The following is a 24,452-nucleotide window of genomic DNA, read 5'->3' as shown; positions in this document are numbered from 1 at the left end:
TCTTACTCAAGCATCTGGTTAGAGAAAATCTGCCTATAGCTGTGAGGAATCAAATGATCTTTTCCAGGTATAGCCATTACCAGTGCTGGTTTTTTTTTTTTTTTTTTTGTAAAAAAAAAATAGGTGCCGGTAGTCATTCTTTGCTATTAGGAAAAACTGAAAAAAATTTCCCTGATATTGTTACTTTAGTAGTAATGTTTTTAGAATAAGAACAACAAATTAAGTATATTAACACAGTTTATTAAGCATAAATTTATTATTCAAGTATAAAAAAATAATATTTAAAAATAACCAAATGCAACAAGGCATAATACGTTAAGAGTAAGAATTTAATATCTATATAATATCGGTGTTATATTATATAGATATTATATATTATATAATATATTACACCGATTTTATAGATATTAAACTGTTACTCTTAACGTATTATGCCTTGTTGCACTTAATTATTTTTAAAGATTATGATATAAACCTTTTGGCATCTCTCATATTGTGTGATTATCTTCATAACTGGATTGTCATGTCTGCAATACCAGGGTACCTGCTCACCCACCGAAGATAGGCCAATAGCTTTAAAACTGTGCCGTCTGGGTGGTGGTACTCACTGAGAATAAGTAACAATAGTCTTCTCTATTAGTGAAGTGTTACTTATTTGAGGTAGTGCAATACCATGGCAACTCAGAGCAGCAAAGCAAAAGGCTCAAGCTAATGGGAGTGATGTGGCTCAGGGGAGAACTGAGGGGGGGGCAGTTGACCTCTGAATCACAGCCTTTTAAAATGCACTGCTTGCTTGATGTTTGTGGAGCAATCAGGTACGTGACATGATATTGCCATGGGGGATGTCTTTGTGTGTGAGCGATGTAAGGAAATCAGGCGACAATGCAGCGTTGTTATGGGCCTATATGAGAGCTTGAAGGACAGGGTGGATGCCCTCAAAGGATCTAAATTGAAGGGCCCATCAAGTTCTCAGCTGGCCACATCAACGCCAGAGCTTGCACTTCATCATCATGCAACACAGCAGCAACCCCCAAGGCAGAATGTGCTGGTCCCACAGGAACTAGTAGTTTTTGGTAACTATTGTCTTGTCAGGGAAACGGGGAACATGTTTGGAAAAAGGATAGGTGGAACAGGACCAGGGGTTGATGACGTTGATGACTTTGTAGAGCAGATATCATCTTTTAAGGGCACACAAGGTGATATAGTTGTACTTGTTGGCACTAATGATATTAAGAGTAGGAGACTGGCAGAATTACTTAACAAGTACAGGTTACTGCTGAAAAAAAGCCGTGAATTGGGGTTGAATTTGAAAGTGTCTGCAATTCTGCCTAGACACGATAGGAGTGAGTATATGATGAGAGCCTTGTTGATCAATTCGGCCCTGGAAAAATTGTGCAAGGCTCAAGGGGGTAGAATTTTTTTCAGCCTGGTCTGTACTTGTTAACAGGAGAGACTGCTTCTACAAGGATGGGATACACTTAAATAGAAAGGGTGCAAGAATATTTGCTGATGCTACTGAGGCAGTGTTAGGTGTGTCGGAAAACTGCTAGATTGGGGGGATACAAGGACTAATAGATTAACAGTAGCCACAGGCAGAGGTGAAAGTGATTCTTGCACTGCTTCGATTAGAATAAGCAGCAGCCTGGAAAACAAGATGCAGGATATTTCAGAGACTGCTGGGAGTCATTGCGGTACAGGTAAACACATGGGTTGTGTTAGGGTAGCTAAGAATAGGAACAGGTGCAGGTATACTTGCATGTACACCAATGCTAGGAGTTTGGTAAATAAATTTGATGAATTTGAGGTATTGCTCAATACATCAAAGGCAGATATTGTTGGGATATCACAGACATGGTGTCACACAGATATAAGGAATGCAGAACTGGAATTTGGGGAGTACAATGTGTACAGGGAAATAGAGTGGGTCAGTAAATCAGAGTCTTATAATGGGGGATTTTAATTTCCCAGATATTGACTGGAATTTGTGGGTTGGTCTCTCTCACATTAGCAAGAAACGAATTTTTCAGGTTTGTTTATGGTACTGATCTCACTGGTGTAATAACTCCTAATGCTGTAAAGTATAAAGTATAAATTTGTGTAGCCCCGATATAACACAGTCAAAGGCTGGACCCCAATTTACCCCCCTCCCTTTTTTTTTACGAGCTGAAATTTGATTGATTCCCGATTTGTTCCACAGAAATTTACAGTTGTTGATTTTTTACAGGCTCATGGAGCAATTAGCACAATTGTTATCTGTAACATGATGCCCTATGAATAAACTTTATAACATCACTTTTAAATTTCTTTTGTTGTTTCAGTTGCTTTAATGCTTTGTTTCTTTTGTATTAGTCAAATACAGCTCAGGACTCATCGTGGACTGATGTTATTAGTGGAGTCCCTCAGGGCTCAGTGTTGGGTCCATTATTGTTTTCTGTATTTATAAATGATATTGATGATGGTATATCGGGCTTAATGTCCAAGTTTGCAGACGATACAAAGGTTGGCAGGGTTGTCAAGGACACTACTGACACTATGCTGCTGCAACAGGATCTGGAAAGGTTGAGCAGATGGGGTGAGAGGTGGCAAATGAAGTTTAATATTGACAAATGTAAAGTACTATACATGGGAAACAGCAACCCCAGAGCAACGTATCAACTCTGTGGTACTACACTGACAGTGGTAGAGAATGAAAGGGACTTGGGGGTGGTTGTGCAGGCAGATATGAAGTTCTCTGAGCAGTACAGACGGGCTGCAAGAGTAGCTCATGGAGTATTGTCAATGATATACAGGAATTTTTCCAGCAGGGATAAGGAGGTGATTATTCCATTGTATAAGGCGATGGTCAGGCCACACCTAGAGTACTGTATACAGGTCTGGAGGCCTCATTTCAAGAAGGATGTAGAGCTGCTGGAACGAGTACAGAGAAGGGCAACAAGATTAGTGAATGGAACAAAGGGGTGCTCTTACGAAGAAAGGCTTAAGTTTTGCAAATTACAGTGTCTGGAGACTAGGCACCAGCGAGGTGATCTGATAGAGGTGTATAAATCCTTGAATGGTTTAAGCATGCTCAATGCTGATGGGATTCTTCCTCTAGCTCAGAAAAATCACCTGAGAGGGCATAAATTCAAATTGAGGAAAGACAGATGTAGGATAGACGTGCGGATATTTGCCTTTAGCCAGCGGGTGGTTGGTTGGTGGAACAGACTTCCACCCTTGTGGTGGAGGTTGATAGCCTAAATAAGTTTAAGGCTCAGCTGGACAGGTATTTTGAACGAACAGAGGGGTGAAGTGGAAGTGAGTTTTTTTTTTTTTTTTTGGCTGATGCTGCATAAGCTTGCTTTCTTGCATCAAATGCCTCTACTAATGCTAATGCTAATTTACAAAGACAGTCAAATAATAATTCTCTTAAATTTTTCCCCCTTTATTTTACTTTTCTGATTGAAATACAATTTTAGAAGGCAAATTCAGTGATGCGAATAAACTCAAAGCTGTCCTGAAAAGATGCTTTGGCAGTTAATGCAGGTGGGTTTTGCTGCTCTAATGGTCTGTGGCACCACATTTTGTGCATGTAAGGGAACCACAGCAGGCCATTTGTGAATGTCTGTATTTCTAGCACTTAAGGCACCTTAACAGGTTTGGTACACATAGATGTACTGTGCAGTTAGATAACCAGCTTTAATCTCATTAGGAGATATCAGTGCATTGAATGTAAAGATAAGATTTCTAGTCAGGAATAGATTCCCCTCCCTAGGTATGTATATTCACTTTGTAGCTGTCACACCTTGGCATTTCAGCTCTGGATAGATTTCCTCCTCAGAAACTTTAGGCCAAGATGTGCCTATGCTGCAGGAGAGGATATTAAAGATTATACTAAACTAAAATTTATTATATACCCGGATCAGCTTTATAAAATTGAAAAGTCCATTTAGCTTTGCACTCTTTTCAGTTAGATGTATTAACAAATGTCACTGGTTCCTGTAAGTTCAACAAATTGCACAGTTGCTGCTCAAATATTGTGGCAATAACTTCACTCAACTGGGAGGACTACCAGATAAAAATGAGTAGTCAAATGTGTATGACCTATATGTGTTGTGGCTAATACAACCTCTTTCTGTCAATCTGTTCTGAAACAGGACTGCCATGGTTGTGGTTTTCGTTTAATCTGGAAAAGTTTGTGTCTAATTTATGTTTGGCAGCATTTATGCTTTCATACACCTTTACAAGTTTTTTTTTGTATTATTATTTTATAAACCGTGCAGGGTACCAACAATTCTGAAGTATTTGAGGAGGTTGGCTATTTGGCAGCTTTATCTGCTGCTTGTTCCCTACAATACCTGAATGTTCAGGGAAATAACATATAACTGTGTGTGTGTTGTGCGCGTGCATGTGTTTAATGGCACATAAGCTACACTGGCTATAGTGCACCTGTCCATCAAGCCACTTCAATTTCATTAATATTTGTCGGATCGCCAATAATGTGCTCTAGTCATATCGGTTGTTGAAGATTTGTTAAAGAAAGCAGGACTAATGTTTTATACTGTTGATAGTGAGGACAGTCAATAAGAATATGGTTGAATGTTAGTTGTGCTGGGCTGTGTGGACACTGAGGAGAATCACCTGTGCATAGATGGAGATGGGTCAGATGAGTATACTTGCATGGGCTCTATTCTTGCCTGTGCAAGTACCACTTCCAGATGCTCGAATGCCAAAGTTTTGAGTCCTGTTTCAATTGGAAAAGTTTATTATTATTAGTCTTTGGGTGCCATAGTTCTTTCCATTGCGTAAGGCACGCTATGGCTTTGATGACATCATAGTCAGAGGCTAGAACATGGACAGAGATCAAATTAAAAGCTAACGGATTTTTGGCAGCTATATCTTGTTCCTTTTTATCGTTGAATGTGCTGGAATCCAACAAAAGTTCACTAATTGTTGACAATGTTCAATTTTCAACAGCAACCTCCTGATTTGGCTTAAAACAGGGTGATTCGTATAGGAGGGATTCTGCATTGCTCTAATTAAGCTGAGAGAGCCTGTATGCATTAAATATTTTGGAGACACGTAAAGATTCAGATTTTCTAGAGCTAATTTTATTCCATATAGTTCTGCGGAAAAGTTGCTATACTCAGGTGGAAGGGAAGCTGAAATGATAGCAGAGAGAAACACTACTGATGCTGATCCAGCAGTTGATTGAGATTGGCAGGAAATCAGTATAGCTCTGAATATGGCTTGCATGGAGTAGTTTCACGTTGAGAGTTGGTAGAAGATTCTAACCCGATTGGAGAAAATAAGAATCAAAGTTGAGATGAGGAGGGGAGAGTCCAAGGTGGATGAAAGTAATTCGTTACCTGTTGATTATTGTGAAGATGAACTTTCCAACTCTGTGATATTTCAAAAGCTGTAGGCCTGCTGGCCTTATTTTATTAGGTTTATTTATACAGAGATTAAGCAGTTGTGGATTGAAGAGGTATGGGTGAATAGGATGCAGACAGCAACTTTTTATTTTGGCTGCATTCTTCAGTAGTAACATTTTTCTGAGGAGGAACAAAGTGAGTTTGTGAGTTTCAATATATGGACTATGAGTTGGAGATGTCCTGAAGGCTCCAAGTGCAACCCGTAATGCACTGTGTTGTATAGAATCCAGCCAGTGCAGTACACTTCTTTGGGCAGAATTGTAGACTGGAGCACTATAATCTAAACAGGATCTAATCACTGCTCTATATAATCGAAGCAACGGGAATGCTCTATGCAATCGAAGCTTGGGGAGCATATTGCAATATGCTCCCCAAGACAGGGCGGATAAAGCTATCACTATGTTCAGCTTTTTGAGACGGATATTACTACAAATTTAATACATTCAAGGAAGTTTAATTTGTTGTCAAGGGTTAATCCCAAGAATCTAATGTTGCTGACAATCAGAACAATAAAGTTTGACATATGAAGTTTGGGATCTGGTATGCAATTTATGTTGATTGCAAAAGTCTATAGTGACAGTTTTCTGTTGTGAAAGACAATAGCCATTGAGCACTGCCCACTTTTGTATTTTATTCAGGGATATCTGCAATTGACGTTCAATAGATCTCATGTTCTGAGAATGGTAGGAAAGAGAGAGATCATCAGCATAAAGGTGAGCCTAAAAAATTTAAGGGCAAAAAGGGTTGCACTCAGTACAAACCCCTGAGGAACTCCTTCTTCCTGCAAGAATGTCATAGAAAATATTGTACTTGAAAAGAATGACTCCATAAAAAGTTCTTAATGAATAGTCAGATTGCCTCATAGACCAAGAGCATACAGGTTTCTGAGAATGCCGTGATGCCAGGTAGTACCAAATGCCTTCTCTATGTCTATGGAGACCAAAACAAGGTGTTTATTTTTCCCAAAAGCATTGCGACGTGCTGACTCACCCTTGATCATGAGATCTAAGACTGTTTTCGCAAAAGCCATGTTCACCATTACTCATTCGATTTTATTCTTCAATGATCCCAACGAGTCCTCTGGTGGATCACTTTCTAAAGGATTTTACGGAGGTAACTGGAAAGGGAAATTGGCCGGTAACCATAAGGATGGGAAGGATCTTTATCGAGTTTCAAAAAGGCAGAACCGTGACATGGTGCCAAGACGTAGGATAGATGTTTTCCAGAAATAACAGCAGAAGTTACAGCAAATGTTTGTCATCAAGGTGCTGTATTATGATATAATTTATTCCATCTGGCCCTGCAGCACCATTGCATCTTGTTCTAATGGATTGTAAAAGTTCCGAATACTAAAGAGTAGAGGTACGAAAGTTGATGGGTCACTGATCAGTGACCATCTTGATTTTATGAAATTCCGGGGAATAATTTGATGCTGCTGCTGCTGCTGAGACTTGGAGAAATGTTTTGCCCAAGGCATTTGCTATATCCAAAGGACAGAGGTCTTGCCATTTCCAGGAAAGAAATGTGGAAAGGAGGGTCGGAAACTTGCCAGAAAGCTGCCTAATTTTCTTCCATATTAATCTGGAGTCAGTGTTTGCATTTACAGTGGATGCAAAATGAGTCCAGGAATCTTTCTTGGTTTTCTTTTAATGAATATTGCCGTTGCTTTTTAAAGTTAATGAGATTAGATGTGGTTGGGGATCGTCTAAATAAATTCCACGCTCTATATTTTTCCTTCTTTGCTTTTGTGCATTTATCATTCCACCAGCAGTTATAATTATAATATAAAAAATTTCCTCATCCTGGGTTATAGCTGAATGAAATTTGACCCAGCTGGCTTGAGAGAATTTCCATTTCCTGCAGGCTTGAGCTAATGGTGGTTGTGTAGTGAGCAGATTTCAAATAATTGGAAAATAATCACTGCACATGGGATCATTCATAAAAAAACAGTATTGGGGAGCATTGAAAGATCAATTGGAGACATTTCTCCGGTTGGCAATTGTATGTGAGTAGGTGCACCAGTACTATGAATGGTAAGGCTTTGCTTATCCAGAAAGATTTCAATTAGTTGAAATCTTTTTCAAATATTTATCTAATTTAGTTTCAAATATTTCCTATTTCAAATGTTTCAAATATTTCATATTTCAAATGTTTCAAATATTTATCTAATTTAGAAGATCCCCATATGGGGCAGTGACCATTGAAATCTCCCACTAGACAGACAGGTGGAAGGTAATTGTATTAGAAGGTCTTCGTAAGAGAAGATATTATTTGGTGGAAGATATATTGAAACCGGTGTTATCGCAATCTGAGTGAAGAAAGCTTCAATTTCTGTTTGAAGAACAATTTGGTGGAAATTTGAGAAGTTAAATAGGTTTCCTGTAAGCAGAAACCAACTGTAGAGTAGTGATGAGATTAGATCATGAATATTGTCAATATTGCTACGAGTTCCTCTACAATTCCGCTGTAAAATATAAGGCATTACTTGAGATGAGTACAAGGAGCTGTATCTGACTGCTTTTTCAGTATGGCAGTTTTGAGGCATTCAGACTTCTGTTTATCTTTTAAAATTTAGAAATACAGGCTGACTAGTGCCCATATTTTCTTCCACATATATTTCTAAAACTGGATCTTCCTGGTTGGATGAGTAATCAGTATCCATGTCTTGGGTGTTTTGGATATTCTTTTTTGAACTGGAACTTTTACTATGTGAACTAGTAGTGATCACTGGTGGGGAAGGATTTGTCACTGGTACTGTAAGGGGAGTGCTACTTGCCTGGTTTGAGTGCTTAGGGACACAGGACTGTTTCTGAGAGAGTACAGCTTGAGCATTAGCATTAGCATTAGTAGAGGCATATGATGCAAGAAAGCAAGCTTATTCAGCATCAGCCAAAAAAAAAAAAAAAAAACCCACTCCCATTTTACCCCTCCGTTCGTTCGAAATACCTGTCCAGTTGAGCTTTAAATTTGTTTAGGCTATCAACTTCAACAACAAGTGATGGAAGTCAGTTCCACCAACCAACCACCCGCTGGCCAAAGGCAAATTTCCGCACATCTATCCGACATCTGTCCTTCCTCAATTTGAATTTATGCCCTCTGAGGTGATTATTCTGAGCAAGATGAAGAATCCCATTGACATTGAGCATGCTCAAACCATTCAAAGCCTTATACACCTCTATCAGATCACCTCGCCGGTGCCTAGTCTCCAGACTCTGTAATTTGCAAAACTTAAGCCTTTCTTCGTAAGAGCAACCCTTTGTTCCATTCACTAATCTTGTTGCCCTTCTCTGTACCCGTTCCAGCAGCTCTACATCCTTCTTGAAATGAGGCCTCCAGACCTGTATACAGTACTCAAGATGTGGCCTAACCATTGCCTTATACAAGGGAATAATCACCTCCTTATCCCTGCTAGAAAATTTCCTGTATATCATTGACAAGACACCATGAGCTACTCTTACAGCTCGTCTGCACTGCTCAGAGAACTTCATATCTGCCTGCACAATTACCCCCAGGTCCTTTTCATTCTCCACCATTGTCAGTGTAGTACTGCAGAGTTGATACGTTGCTCTGGGGTTACTGTTTCCCATATGTAGTACTTTACATTTTTCAATGTTAAACTTCATTTGCCACCGCTCAGCCCATCTGTTCAACCTTTCCAGATCCTGTTGCAGCAGCATAGCGTCAGTAGTGTCCTTAACGACCCTGCCAACCTTTGTATCATCTGCAAACTTGAACATTAAACTTGATATCCCATCATCAATATCATTCATAAACACCGAAAACAACAACGGACCCAACACTGAACCTTGAGGAACTCCACTAATAACATTAGTCCACGTTGAGCAGTGTCCAAACTACAACTATCAATTTTGCTGGAAAAGTATCTCTTCATTCAACTCTAAATGCATTCAAAGGTGTGATATCTAGTTGGGATCTGTTGAACGGAGAAAGAAATAACTATTAGAGCAGCTGATATATTTGAGGGGACTGTAACATCAGTTTGGATGGACACTGTTTGTTGTTTTTGTGCAATACTGGCATAGTAGGAATAATTATTTTCCTCACTTCCTGATAGCTTACTTTGTTCTCTACATTATATATGACAATTTTTTTCCAGTCTTCCATCTGTCACAAGTTTAGAATACACAGGATGGTTGCCTTTGCAGTTGGGACAAGTCATTTCTACCACCAAACATTCAGATGACTATGATCGGAAGATCCACAGTTGGGACAAACTGGGTTTCCTCTGCATGTTGTCTGAGAGTGGCCATACTTTTGGCACTTGTAGCATCTCAAGGGATTGAGAATGTAGGGACAAGCATGGCAAAGTAGATAACCTGCTTTTACCGATGACGGTAGGTTTGGGGAATTAAATGCAAGAATAATATTCAGAGTAGGTGTAAGGTTGTCTTTTTTAATCATGATTCTTTTTGATGCAATAACATTTTGATCCTGAAGCTCTATAGTTATTTCTTTCTCCGTTCAACAGATCCCAACTAGATATCACACCTTTGAATGCATTTAGAGTTGAATGAGGAGATACTTTTCCAGCAAAATTGATAGTTGTAGTTTCTCAGAATGTCTGCACTTTGCTATTTCTATAAGTAGATCTCCGGATTACAGTCTCTTCACAGCCTTAGGAGATCCTGCAATACTCTCCAGGTGTTTCTGGACGAGGAGAGGAGATAATTTGCCGATATTTTTGTCTGAAAGCGAGTGTATAATTAGAAAAGCAAGAAACTCTGTTGTTAGTGAATTTATTTTCAATCTCTTGAGTTTTGAAATGTCATAATCAGTATCATTTAGTGGCCAAGAGCATGTCGGCTCTAAGAGTGGAAACACGTTGTGTTCCATATTTGGCCCCTTTTGGCCCTTGGTAGATCAATTTTCTTCCAAGGTTTCCAGCCCTGTCATGGGGAGGCAGGAGCAGTGCTTGGTGTGAGCACTAGTAGGGGGTTAGTAATGAAACAATGAAAAAAAAATGGCTTTCCTTTCTTGCTCTGTACAAGTACTTTTGTAAAGAGAGCTGTTTTAAAATAAATAGATTGTTTAACGAGAGGAATGTAAATGAACTATATATCACTTTTAGAAAATAGCACTGCAAGGCACAGAGAAATCACTGAGTCATAAAAGCTTGGCACCTGGGGCCAAGTGATTCATTTGGCAGTCCTGTAAACAGGATTGCATTTGTTTTAATAGTAGATATTTCCATATTAACAATATCTACTAGGAAGCAGAATAAATAAATAATAATAATTACAAAAAATAATAATGAAAATAAATCCAATGATTTTAGTGGGTTTATTTTTATTAGGTCTCAAAAAACCATTGTCAGTGGTGGGGGTCAAAGAGGCATTTCAGAACTGGATGTGAGGACAGACTGGATATTTTCTGCATAGTCCTGAGGTGGAGTGGTGAAAAAGGCATCTGCTTGGGAGAATTTCCATATTATTCAGTTTTCATTGTGTAACGATATTGAAACCCCAGGGCTCACCATCTGATGAGAATGGGCCTGGCATAACTAGGGTCCTGAGCTGGATATCATCAATCATCATATTTCTTCTCTTTCTTGGTGATTCCCTTCTATTTCTCTCTCTTTCTCTCAGGTAACTTAGAAATTATTTATTTATTTTTTTTTGGCTGGTGCAGCATAAGCCTCACACTTCCTTCCACCATATGACTAATAATATTTGTATTCAAAGAGGCATTTCAGAACTGGATGTGAGGACAGACTGGATATTTTCTGCATAGTCCTGAGGTGGGGTCAAAGAGGCATTTCAGAACTGGATGTGAGGACAGACTGGATATTTTCTGCATAGTCCTGAGGTGGAGTGGTGAAAAAGGCATCTGCTTGGGAGAATTATCCGCTAGGTGGCCTAGGTGTTAGACGTCTGTAATTTAGCTCCTGCTTTATAATAATTTATAAGTGCTTTTTAAATGGAATTTTTGTAAAGTGGTGCACCGACATGTTCCTTAGATGAATATTGGGCAGCTTGGATGGTTTTTATGAAGACTTCGTAAAGATAAGTACTGTTTATTTCAGATTTAAATTTATAGTGTGCAACGTTATCGCTAGCCTTTGCTTAGCGTAGCTACATACAGAAACGCTGGTTGACCGTTGAAAGTAGTGCCTTCTTTGTCATAAAACCGTTTGTGACCTTGGCATTGTCCCAGCTTTGGGTCAAGTCCTGTAGCCCTCCAGCAATTTTTCCGTTAGCCACACCTACGTCAATCTCACCTGTAGTCCAGCTACTCAGACATTCTAACTCTTCGCTACAGTACCCTGCTGTGTCGATAACGGAACACCTGCTTGTTTGTATTTTCTATTTACTGGTACTCAGTCATTTTTTTTTGTAAATCTTCAGTATGGCACCTAAAGAAGCAGTCTCATGCAATGGATGTCAAAAAACAGTTCGTAATTGGGTTATCTGTAAAGGTTGCAGTATCATTAACTGTGATTTTTGTTCATTAATTAAAAATTTTTCGAAGTCATCAAGTGCTTTAAAAAATAATTGGAGATGTCCTTCCTGTAAAAAAAGCCAACAATGAAAGCTCAAATTTACAGTCCCCTAGTCAACATAAGCTAAACTGTCAGAATACTCCAACAAATGCTGATCTCCCATGCAGCTCTAAAAATCTTTCATCGTCTTCTGTCAATGTATTACCATCTCCGAAGCCTTTTCACCATTCAAGGAAGTCAAGCTTAGATGCCACCACACAGACTGAGGACATTTCTTAGCCGCTCCCCCTACCTACAATATCCCTGAGCAAAGAAATCTCAGTTGTTACCCTGGAAGAAATGTTGAGAAAACAACTTAGAGAGAATGATGATATTAAGCAGCATCTTTTCCGAATAGAAGACCAACAATGCAAATTCTACCACATGCTTCTTGAGCTAAAGGCAATGGTTGAGAGCCCTCCAATACCTTGCCCTTCTTATGTTCATCAAGTTGCTGCAGATCCAGTCCTCAGACCAGATGCTGAAGTATTTGTTCCAGAAACAATAGCAGCGCCATCTATCAGATCTGGTTCTATCTCTCATTCTCTCAGAGAGCAGAATCGTGTATCTTCGCAACGTATTGTTGACACAAGCTTGCAACTGATACCCACCACAATTAGAAATCAACAGAAACTTGGCAGTATATACGGGCACTGTCAAAATTATCCATCTATTCCTAATCCTGAAGTGCCTACCCATAATAGCTTGCCTTCAAACTCCTCAAGTTTCAAGGTTCCCCGCAGAAGAAACAAATATAGTAGCATAATAGGAACAAAAAATACGCAGTCTTGTATTAAAATTAGAAATAGAAATCGTCCGATGTTTAAAAGTAATAATATTTTTGTCAGCAGACTAGATCCCAATACTACCTCCCAGCAGATGGATCAGCTACTATTGGAGCTGGAAATTCCGGGTAATGCTTTCAAGCTAAAAACCAAACATCCAACTTACGCATCTTTGAGAATTGAACTAAAGGATTGCAACCTTCAAAAGTATCTAAATCCTGATATCTGGCCGAATGGTCTACTAGTCATGCCATTTTATGGAACTGTTCTAAGTTCTGTCAACAACTTCAATGAGGAGTTAACGGCTAACTCTCAATCTGATGAGCTGTCTGCATAGCTAGAGAATACCAGTCCGGGTTCGCATCATAGTCCATCATTTATCCTTCCTCCTAATGCTTGCGAACATCCGTCTAACACCTATGTTAATCTCAACATTTTTCTACAGAATGTAAGAAGCGTAAAAAATAAACTGTCTACGCTTATAGCACTTTTGGTTGGAGAAACTCATGACAAAATTTGTTTAGTTTAAACATGGATGCAGGAACCTCTTCAGGATGTTTTTCTACTGCCGAAAAATCTAACCTACACTCCATACATGACATCTAGGATTAATTGAAGAGGTGGAGGATCAGCAATTATTTTAAAATCCAACATTAAAGTTATTAACACCTACAACACCTGTTCTTACAACTTTGAAGGAATTTCTCTTCTGATCCAAGTTAAAGATTCACTACTTCAAATATATAATATTTATATTCCGCCTGGACCTACTGATGATATTATTAACGAAGTAATAACCTGGATAATCACTGTTCATAAGTCTCAAGCTAACATAATTATAATGGGCGACTTTAATCTCCCCTTGCCCAAATATAATTTACAAATGAAGTTGCTGTCCGACTCCTTATTAGTTCTAGGAGCTAAAAATATCAACATCCCTGCTACAAGAGGTAATCAAGCGCTCGATCTAGTTTACTCCAATCTTCAACTTCAAGAAAAGTGTAGTAGCAACATTACATTTACATCTGACCACAAAAGTATAGAATTTCAAGCAACAATTTACTGTGGGAATCCTCGCCCGCCTCTAGAAAGCACTAAAAGAATATCATTGATTAAATTCCTTCAGAAAGAAAAGTTTTTGCAGCTCTTAAAATACTATCCATGGGATTCTCTTAAAAATATACCTATTCAGGACGCCACGTTTCTATTAATAAAATGGTTAAATCAATTAAAAACAGAGTCAGCATCCAAACTTGTAAGAGTTTCTTCTCAATCCAAACCGTGGTTCAGATCTCATCTAAAACCATACTTTAAAAGGAAACAAAAATGCCACAGGCAGTGGAAGAAGTACGGAACTTCATCAACATACATAAAGTATAAAAAGAGCAGAGCACTGTTTCAGCTCAAAAAAATTCAGGCATACAAAAATTACTTAATGTCCAGGCTCAAGCATAATAAAAGAGCACTCTCTTCAAAAACAAGAGCTAGCTTGCAGCAAGACTGGACTTTGGAATGGATAAAAGTCAATATGGAAACATGCAATTTTGACATCTGCAATGAAGATATGCAAAACAAATTTAAAGAATTCGATTCTTATAAACACGCAAATAGCGTTCAACATGAAATGCTTCCTAATCAAGCTCTGCTAATCAACCAACTTGTAAACAAGGATACAGTTCAGAAAATTATTAACAAACTACGAATTGATAGTAGTGAAGGCCCTGACGGCATCCCTAGTTTTATTATTAAATTGTCCAGTGCATTCATCATTGATTCTCTAGTTCATATTATTTCCAGTTGCATCTCCCAGCCATTCCTTCCAAGATTATGGAAGACTTTTAGAATTACCCTGATTCCAAAACAGGCTAGCAATAATAACCATATAAACTATCGTCCAATTGCTGTATCGTCAATAATCGCTAAGATTATTGATAAGATTATGCTGCCATATCTTCGGGATGCGATCTTTGCTAATGCACCCGACAACATGCATTTTGGTCCTACAGGGCGCTTTACAACAACAAGCCTAGCTGACACCATTGTGCGCATCCAAACTGCGTTTCAGGATAAAGCACAATGCGATGTCTTTTACTTAGTCATCAAAGGTGCTTTCGACAACATTGATCACAAGAAAGCCATTGAAATATTGAAAAATCATTTCCCCATTGATACAATTGTTATATCCTATCTTCAGTACAGCCTCAATCACAGAAATCTCATCTTCCCCACTAATACTGATAATATTCTCGTCACAACCGCAACAGGCATCCCTCAAGGAGGTGTTCTCTCCAGTGTTATATTTTCAGCATCTCTGCAACCACTTCTACAAGAAAATCCAAATCTTCTGTCTTATGCCGATGATTTAAAGTTGTTCATTATTTCCAAATCCTGTGATGACATTTCCAAGGTTAGCCATGATGCGAATTTACAGATGTGCGGAATCATCAAACATCTGAAGAATCTCAATCTCACTATAAATACAAACAAATCTGCTCAAATAACTTATTCCTTACAGAAACAACCAAACCACATAGAAATTAAAATTTCAAATGTTTCAATTCCCAACGTATTTGCTCACAAAGATCTAGGAGTTGTTTTTGACAAAAATTTTTCATTTAATTCTCACTATGTATATGTTGCTAAAAAAATTCAAAAATCAAGATGGCTGATCAAGCAAGAAACAGCGGCGATTCAAGATAGAAAAACAGTCATTAACCATGTTCAGAGATGCATTTTTCCCATTCTGTCCTATGCCTCCGAAATCTGGTCTGGCACTCCTCAAGCTACAGTAAAAAAATTCCTTGCCCTAGAGTATTGGGTTCTTAGATGGCTGAACAATAAACTTCGTTTTCCCCGTACAATATCCAGGCAACAGCTTTACAAAAACTTAAAAACAAAGCCTCTGCAACAGATGATCAACGAGTCTGGAGTCATGCTTCTTGCTAAGTTAATTACTTCTGCATCCAGTTCACCAAACCTAGCCAACATAATAGCTCCCACCAACAGAGAAAACTCAAGAAACCAACAACAATTCAAATCCAAACTCTCCAGACTAAAACAAATGGACAGGATGTTCCCCAATGCATCCCTTCACCTCATAAATTATCACAACATTGATTGTAAGAAGTTGCTCAACTCTGAAGCCTACAGGAGTCTCATTTCCAAACAAATTATGAGAAATACAAACAGCTGCCTACCTACAACCCAGTAACTACATCCAGAGCCAAATGTGATGTTCTGCAATATATATTTTTGATCATTATAATACATATTCGTTGTTAATGTATATACAGGAAACCCTTGATTAATGGGGTTTTGAACAATGCGGTTTTAATTAGTGCGCAAAATTTTTTTGATACTATCCCCTTAATATATGCGTTATCAAATTTGATTAGTGCGCTGTTTTTTTCTTGCGGTGCTTGGCAACTCACAACGGCGCCTAAAGTGGGAAATACGTGACACGCACTCACCAGGGTCTTCTAATTTAAATGAATGGGAATCGACTCCAAAATGCTTGACAGCAGCACCCCATACCACCCTGAAATTGAAATTTGCTCTGGTAACTCATATTCTTTTATTCTTTTATTATTAATATTAAACTTCTTTAATATTATGATATTAAAGAAGCAGTTGAGAACATACACAAATCGTGGGAAGAAATGACGAACAGCTGCATGAGAGCTGTCTGGCAGAATCTTTTGCCTGAATGCGCAAATTATTTTTGCGGTTTCATTAATCCTGGTCAACAAAGTTATTGATGAAATTACTACAATTGGAAAAGACCTCGGCTTTGAGGAAGTAGATTCAGAAAACGTTAGAGAATTATTGGAATCGCATTCAAAAGACTTAAGTAATGACGATCTTCTTGAAATTGAGCATCAACATGCATACGAGGAAGAAGACGAAAATGAAGCAGAAGAAAAGCAATTTGCTCCCAAAGAAATTTCATTCAAAAAACTTGAACTATTTAATACACTTTAAAAAGCAAAAGAACTCATACTAGAGATTGATCCAGATGCAGAGAGAAGCATGAGCGTTCGTTGAGGGTTAGATAAGCAAATTGATTGTTATCGCAAAATCATGGAGGAAAGGAAGAAAGCTACCACTGTTCAATCGAAGTTAGATAAGTTTTTTTTTGCAAAAAATAAAATTTAAATCATACTATCTTTTTTTAAATTTATTCCTTAATAATTTAAGAACTATGCAGTGCATTATAGGTACGTATTGAGTAAGAAAAAATACATTTTTACAGTTTCATAATTTTCAAGGATTCGTTATAATTATTCCCATTGTTTCTTAAGTTTGATTAGTGCGGTTTTAATATGTCCGGTATATTTCAAGGATTCATTAACCGCACTAATCAAGGGTTTCCTGTATAGAATATGCTATGTAATTTTTTATATATATATTTGTCTCCTTTGTACTGAATTTATGCCCCTAGCCTAGTGCTGTGATGGGCTTGCTGTAGTTGCAATAAATGAAATTTATTATTATTATTATTATTATTATTATTATTATGGGGAAATAATTAATGGTGAATGGGTTGTTTAGCAGCATCCACTCCATGAAAGGGAATGGAGTGGGAGAGCATACTGAAAGACCAACAGCTGAGGTTGATCCTGTTTGGAAATGCATGTGTGTGATGCAGGGTACCATTAGGTTTTGATGATTGAATAAGACTTCTATGATCTGCCTATGTGTCTTTTCTGTCCTATGTGCAGATCTCCATAATGGATGATGCTCATTAAAATCACCCAGCACACAGAAAGGGGAAGGTACTCGAGTCACAAGCTCTTCTTTGCCTTAAGTAGTGAATGGATGATTTGGTGAGAGGTATACAGAAATGATAGCTAATAAAAATCTGAGCATAATACGGAGAGAAAATTGATTCAATTAAGATTTGAAGAGGTATATCTGGAATATATTGTTGGCCCTATTACAACTGCCCCAAGTCCAATTTGGCTTTTCGATATAATGTATAATTTTTAATCATTGGAGTAACCTGTCAGGTCAAATTAGTTTCTTACAAGCATTTGGCTACTGAGTTCTATCAGGAGATTAATCACAGATATCATCAATATTGCTGTGAAACCACTGCAATTCCATTGTAGGATGTACAGCATTATTTGTTTCTGCTAGACAAAGATGAATCTGTCTCTTTTTTATGAGTTGATTGCTTAGGCCAATCATTTTTACCCTTTTATGTGTTTTGTAAAAAAGGGCATCCAGAATTCTGATCTTCTATGGTGAAGCAGGAGAGTATTGTTAGTATCCATGATGTTCTGATTTGTTTGTATCGATTCAATAGCATCTAGATTTTGAGATAGCAGGATGCAAGCACTTGCAATTAGGACACTGTGCAGATATTGAGTACATTCAGTTTGTGCAAGACTTTTATATCCACACTCTGCACAAGTAGTATCACCTTGGCAAATGTCTGAATGTCAAAAAACCTCTGACATTTTAACATCATAAAGTGTTAAGATGGTTGGAAATGGCAATTTAAATGTCCTGCTTTAACTGAGGTTGTAAAATTTGGTGAATTAAAGGCAAAAATGATGTTGCATGTTGGAATTATGCTATCATTTTTTTCAGATCATTATCTGTTTCATTTATATAACTTTCTGTTCTTCTAAAACTTGATACTGTTCAGAATATGAACTATTTCATCTTGTAAACAGTTTAACAGTACAATAACTGTGATTGCTTATATATAAGAAATTAGCATGTACAGATTTTTACCTTTGCTGGAGTTCTCGCTTTTTCAGTTCCCGTTCTCGAATGGCTGCCTCAAATTTCTCTCTTCTTTCCATTTTCTGTAACAAATACAATATTTGTTTGTTAAGTAACCAAGCGAGAACAATAAATACACACACGACCAAACAAGATTTTTTATTTTATATAATAATTGAAAGGAAAATGGGAAGCCATAAATAACAATGGCTATATGTCTGCTATATAATCCAGTGAGTATAAAATCCATACTGACTTTCTATGGACATAATGCATGATATAGAACAGTTTTTTTTGTTTGTTTTGTTTTTTATTTGGTTTTTAGGAGAATTAGCAACTAAGGCCATATTGCTCCGGGAATATGCGGTAGTCATTCCCTGACCTTTCCACATCCTCCGTATTTGGTGGTGACGGGCTCGAACCCCGGTCAAATCAAGAAGCGTGTGCTACGCACTACTGCTCCTTCCCACCTGGCTATGGAGACGCCCCCATATAGAAGAGTGATCTGTAGCACTGCCCTAAGCAATTTTACCTCGAGCCAAAAGCATTCCCACTAATCTGAGGTTTTTGCTTTAACCAGAGACATGATTTTAGTTTACGTTTAACTTAAAAAATACAATACTTCAAAATATCATGCTAAGATACAAGTACAATATAACTTACTATAATAATCATAACAGACTGTTTTTAACCACCTTTTTCCATAATTTTACAAAGGCAGCTAGTTAATAGGTTAGGTTATGTTACCCAGTAACCTAACCATTACCAGCAATATCATTAACTAGCCCTTTAGTTTAGCCAAATAACTATGTATTATGAAACTCTGCTTACTGTTTTATTTATTTATTTATTTTTTTTTTTATTAAAGACTAGATTATATCTACCACAGGCTTATTTGTCTCTTGATAATTTACATGCATCCAATGCATTTTTCTTCTCTGCCATGACTATCATTATTTCATCTGACATCCACTCAGGCTTTAATCTTGAACAATATTTCTAAGTAGGTATGAAAAGTCTAGTAGCTTCCAAGATTAATTCCTTGAATGCTTCAACATTATCAGTTGATCCCACTGTACAGAATTTAAAGTGTCTGAGACTACTGTAGTCACCCTTACAAAAGCAAAAACCCGTTCCTTTACCCATGATGGTAGTTACATCTTTGAGTAAATCCCACATCAGTACACTGTGATCATTGTCACCTAATGATTCCATTACCTGCAGATTCTTAATGCCTGAATATTCACTGCTGATAATCAGATCAAGAGTATATGCCCTCTGGTTGCCTCTCGAAAATTCTGCTGTAGAAAACAATCACCCAAAAAATAAATAAAAGTCTTGCTAGTGTGCATCTGACCAACTCACAAGTTCCAGTTAATATCTGGGAAGTTAAAATCCCCCATTAACAGACATTCTGGTTTACAGGCCCACTATTTCTCTGTATAGTTGTTCATTGTACTCAGAGTTACTTGTCCTACAACACACTCCTTTGGTGTGAAATAAGCATTGGGAAAGCATTGCTTTCCCAAAGCTTATTTCACACCAAACTGACTCAACATAGCACTGTTCACTAATGTCAACTGGATGCACTTCCTTAGATTTTGTGTTTCTTAACTAACAGTATAATCCCCTCCTCCTTTTCTTACCCATCGATCCTTTCTGTACATATTGTACTCCCCAAATTACGATTCTGCATTCCACACATCTGTGTGACACCACATCTCTGATATCCCAAAAATATCTGTCTTTGATGTCTTGACCAGCACCTCAAATTCATCAAATTTATTTACTATACTCCTAGCATTGGTGTTGATGCAAGTATACACGCACCTGTTCTTACTCTTTGTTAGTGCAATAACAGTTCATGTATTTACTTGTTCTGATGATAATTCCCAGTTCTTGAAATCCCCAGCACCTTGGTTTCCAGGCTGTTGCTCATTCCAATAGAAGCAGCGCAAGAATCACTTTCACCTCTTCCATCCAGTGGCTACTTTTAACCTATTAGTCTACGAATCCCCAGAAGCTAGCAGTTTTCCGACCCACCTAATGCTGCCTCAATGGCATCAGCAAATAAAAATATTCCTTTCTTGTACCCTTTCTATTCAAGGGAACTGTGTCTCAAACTTTCCTAGAGGTTATATGGCTGGAAAGCTGGTTTTCTGGAAAAAGGTTGTTCCAGAAAACTGAAGTTGAATGAATAAATGAGGAAGAAAGAAAATTTCGTTCTTTGAGTTTGAAGTTTGACAGTAAAATGATGTTGACTGGTTGAGGCATGTGTGCGACTTGCTCTGGGAGAGTGAGCAGGAATTACACAAGCCAATTCAGAAGAAACAGTGCCCATGGAAGTAACTACAAAAGTACAACTGAGATGAGCAGTGTTTGATTCAACCAATAATGGGGATTCTGTCAGAAAAAGTACACGGGGTTTGGCAGACTGTAAGTGGAATGGACATAATTGAGATTAGAACTGAGAGCACATATATTTGTTAAACGAATGAAGAAGTGTTTTAGAGGTTTAGCTTTTTTTTTGCAGATGTTTGTTCTATTTTTTTGACAATTCATTCAGAATTAAGGAAAGGAAAGAAAAAACATTTAACAGGAAATTTTTTTTTTGTAATAAGATGGGTGGACTAAAATCAGGATATGTCTCCTGGGAGCAAACATTAATGTCACCAACAGATTGACAGTTTTTAAGGTGGGTAAACAGAATGTTATTATTCATGTGGGGACTAATGATATTAAGCACACACAATCTGACAATTTGTTAGACAAATATAGGACCATGAGGAAGAAATGCTGCAAGTTAGGTCACAATGTCTATGCGTCTGAAATTCTGCCCAAGCACGATAGGAGGGATTATATGCTGAAAGCCTGGTGGATTAACACAAGACTTAAAGGATTCTGCAAGGATTTTGGAGGGAAATTTTTATCAGCTTGGTAAGGAATCTGTAGGTAGAAGGAACCTGTAGCCTGGATACATTTAAACAAAGGTGGTTCAAGAGTTTTTGTCAGTATCATTGGGAATACCTTAAAGGTTCAGGGAACTGTTAGTTTGGGGAAACAAGGGTAACACAGATATGCATTTCTGTGATAATATAGGTCAAAGAAACGCTTGCACATACCTCAAGAGTTATTGTTCGTTACCACAACAGATCATATAAGCAAGATGTTCAGAGGGCAGAAACATTTAAAATGAGCAGGTAGCTAATGTCAAGAAAATTAACTATACAAGAACACCAAGGCTTAATTGTCTATACCAGTGTTTCTCAACCTGTGGTCCGGAAGACCACCAGTGGTTCGTGAGTTGGTTATAGTTGGTCCGTGGGAAGGTAAATTTTATTGTAAGTATAAAATATAATCACAAATAAAATTAAAATGGGCAATCAAATGTTTACTTTGTAAAAGAAAGCAGGCACAACCATCATATTAAAATTTTTAAAGACCTATTTTACTTATATTTTTTCAATAAAAAATGACTGCACTTAATTTCTTTCTTTTAAAATTTCCCTTACCATTTGTACGTTATTACCACCGAATCACTACTTAGCAGAGCTGATAATTAAAAAAAAACTAAATTTGTCAGGAAAATTCATAGATGTAAAGAAACCCTACCCGGTGGCCCACGGTAAGTAAAGAATGCTTTAAGTGGTCTGTGAACGATTAAAGGTTGAGAAGCACTGGTCTATACAGTAATGCTGCTGGTTAGGACTAGTAATGGTGACATAATAGGGCTTTGGAAATGTGGTGTCACCCATAGATAGGAGTTGATGGATTTCAGTATGGTATGTACAATGTGTTTAGGAAGGATAGGACATCCGTAGCCGAGTGGTCAGGAGCGGGAGTGCAGTGGCACACGCTCTTTGAGTAGACCGGGGTTCAAGCCCCTGACTGCTGAATACAGTCGATCTGCCAACCCGCACTGGACCAGTGTGGCAGATTATGGTCCATTTTCCCTCAGCATGAATTGATGAGGAGGCTTCCATCCTGCAGTGGGTTGATAATGGCTGCAATTTACTTTTACTTTTTTAGGGCATACATAATGGGAGGTGGGTTCATACTTCTTATAAAAAGCAGACTGAGCATGATGAAAGCTTACCCAGATTCAGGTGTTTTGTATGCTAGTATAGAACCTGTATGGTGTGAGATAGTTGGAAGCAAAGGTATAATAAGAGTGGGAGTAATCTACAGGCCAGGTGATTGTGAAGATTATGATGAGAGCCTCTACATGGAATGGGCAAGTCTAATAATTTTAATGTGCCTCTAATTGATTGGAGCAAATGGGAAGGAAACTTGACATGGGTGAGGGGGGAAAATTTTTAAAATCAACCAGATTGTTATTTGTAACAACATGTCTTGTATCGTTTTGTATTGAATTAAATAGTTGGTATTGGGGAATTTAAGGAACAGGTTCAAAGTTGAGTATTCTTTTCACATTTGGCTTTATTACAGTTTTAGTTCCACAAAGAGTTTAGTTTTACACAATATTTGTTAGGTGTTTTTGGCACTGAAGATTCTGTTGTGATGAAATTTACTGCAGCTGAAGAAAAAAAAAAAATAGCATATTACTTGTTGAGAGTTCAATGGTTTAATTTTTAGAATGGTCAGGTAGGTTTATTAGGAATTTACAGACAGTGATCATTATTTAGTGGGTCCTCATGAACTGTTAATTACATGCAGTTAGAGAACCGGAGAGCATACTGACAAATCAATTGCTGAACTCAACACAGTGAGGATTAGGATTGGGCTTGGTTTTTCTCATGCTTCAGCAACAAAGCAAATGACCAGGATTCGATAAAAGCATTTGGTGACATATCAACGCATACACACATGATAAAAATTACAAGTAAAATACTAATTACATCTGAATATACAAATACACACACAAATGCAATAAAACGTAAAACCAAGTAGAAATGTAAAGTATAATACTAAATACAGCTGTAGATTTTTTTAAAAAGGTGGTAACTGCTGAAAAGTTTTCAGATAAAATCCTACTGAGTATAAAAGCTGTCAGATGATTAAAAGTGATAAAAGATAAATGATCATTTATAAAATCAGTACCATCAACTAAAATAGCTTGCAGCTCTCAACACATACGGGGAAGAGGGTTTGTCAACCTTTATCAGAAAAGAACGTTTGAGCTTAAGGTGTTTTATGTAGAGGCAAGCAAGAACAACTTCCTCTCTACTAGAGAGCAAACTAGACTGCTTCATTTTAATTACAGGCATAATTTGGTATAATTTGTCTGTAGCCTATCCATACCATGATTGTTGTCGGGTATGTAGTTTATTGCATATTACTTGCCTTAGTCTATTCAGGAGCAACAACAACATCTGTTAGGTCATTGCCTAAAATATCAATGTGGTTTTTGATTGGGAGGGGGAAGGGGTCTACGTTTCAGAGTTTTATCTCATCCCTGATAAAACTCGGAAAGCACCTAATCTGTATAATCATATGCCTTCTACAGTTGTAAGTTTTAATGTAGTCTAAGGCTAACTCTACAGTAGAAAGCTCTGCTGTGCGTATGCTCCCTTCAAAATATGACATATATCCAAGAAGATATATGTATGACATATATCCAAGAAGATATATGTCATCTGGGAAGATGGAAGCAGACCCAGCAGATAACTGCAAATTCAAAACATTAATGAAGACAGGCAGGCAGGAAGTCAGGATATTTAGCTTAATAGGCAGCACAGAGCTCTAGGGCAGACAAAATGTGGAATGGTTCTTTTAACGATCTGGCAACTTTCTCCACTATGTTCAATTGTCTTAGCTCTTCAACATGAATAAGTTCCTCTGAACAGACAGAAATTCAGTTCCCCTGAATTTCTGTCCATTCAGGGAACTGAATTCTAGGGGAACTGCTAGTTTGGGGGGAGGGGAGGGGAGGGGTGAAGGTTTCATTAAGATCTGTCTTTATCTGATGATATGGATCAAAGTAATGCATGCACTCACCTCATGAAATCTTGTTTGTTGCCACAACAACCAATGTTGTTAAGATGTTCTGAGGGTGCCAATGTT

General features: G+C 37.7%; 1 protein-coding gene across 1 annotated transcript in view; it reads right to left on the bottom strand.

Moving 5' to 3' along the window:
• Positions 1–24,452, bottom strand: part of kis (chromodomain helicase DNA binding protein kismet) — a 1,089,809-nt gene that overhangs the window by 336,862 nt on the left and 728,495 nt on the right. Inside the window, 1 exon segment of the mRNA XM_090383876.1 lies at positions 18,438–18,511. Coding sequence (XP_090240002.1) covers positions 18,438–18,511 — 74 coding nt within the window.

The sequence above is a fragment of the Mastigoproctus giganteus genome, chromosome 10 (genome assembly GCF_048544385.1).
Source record: "Mastigoproctus giganteus isolate SK-2022 chromosome 10, ASM4854438v1, whole genome shotgun sequence".
Lineage (NCBI taxonomy): Eukaryota > Metazoa > Arthropoda > Arachnida > Uropygi > Thelyphonidae > Mastigoproctus > Mastigoproctus giganteus.
The sequence above is the reverse complement of the archived record's forward strand: the minus strand, read 5'-3'. Positions and strand labels throughout refer to the sequence as shown.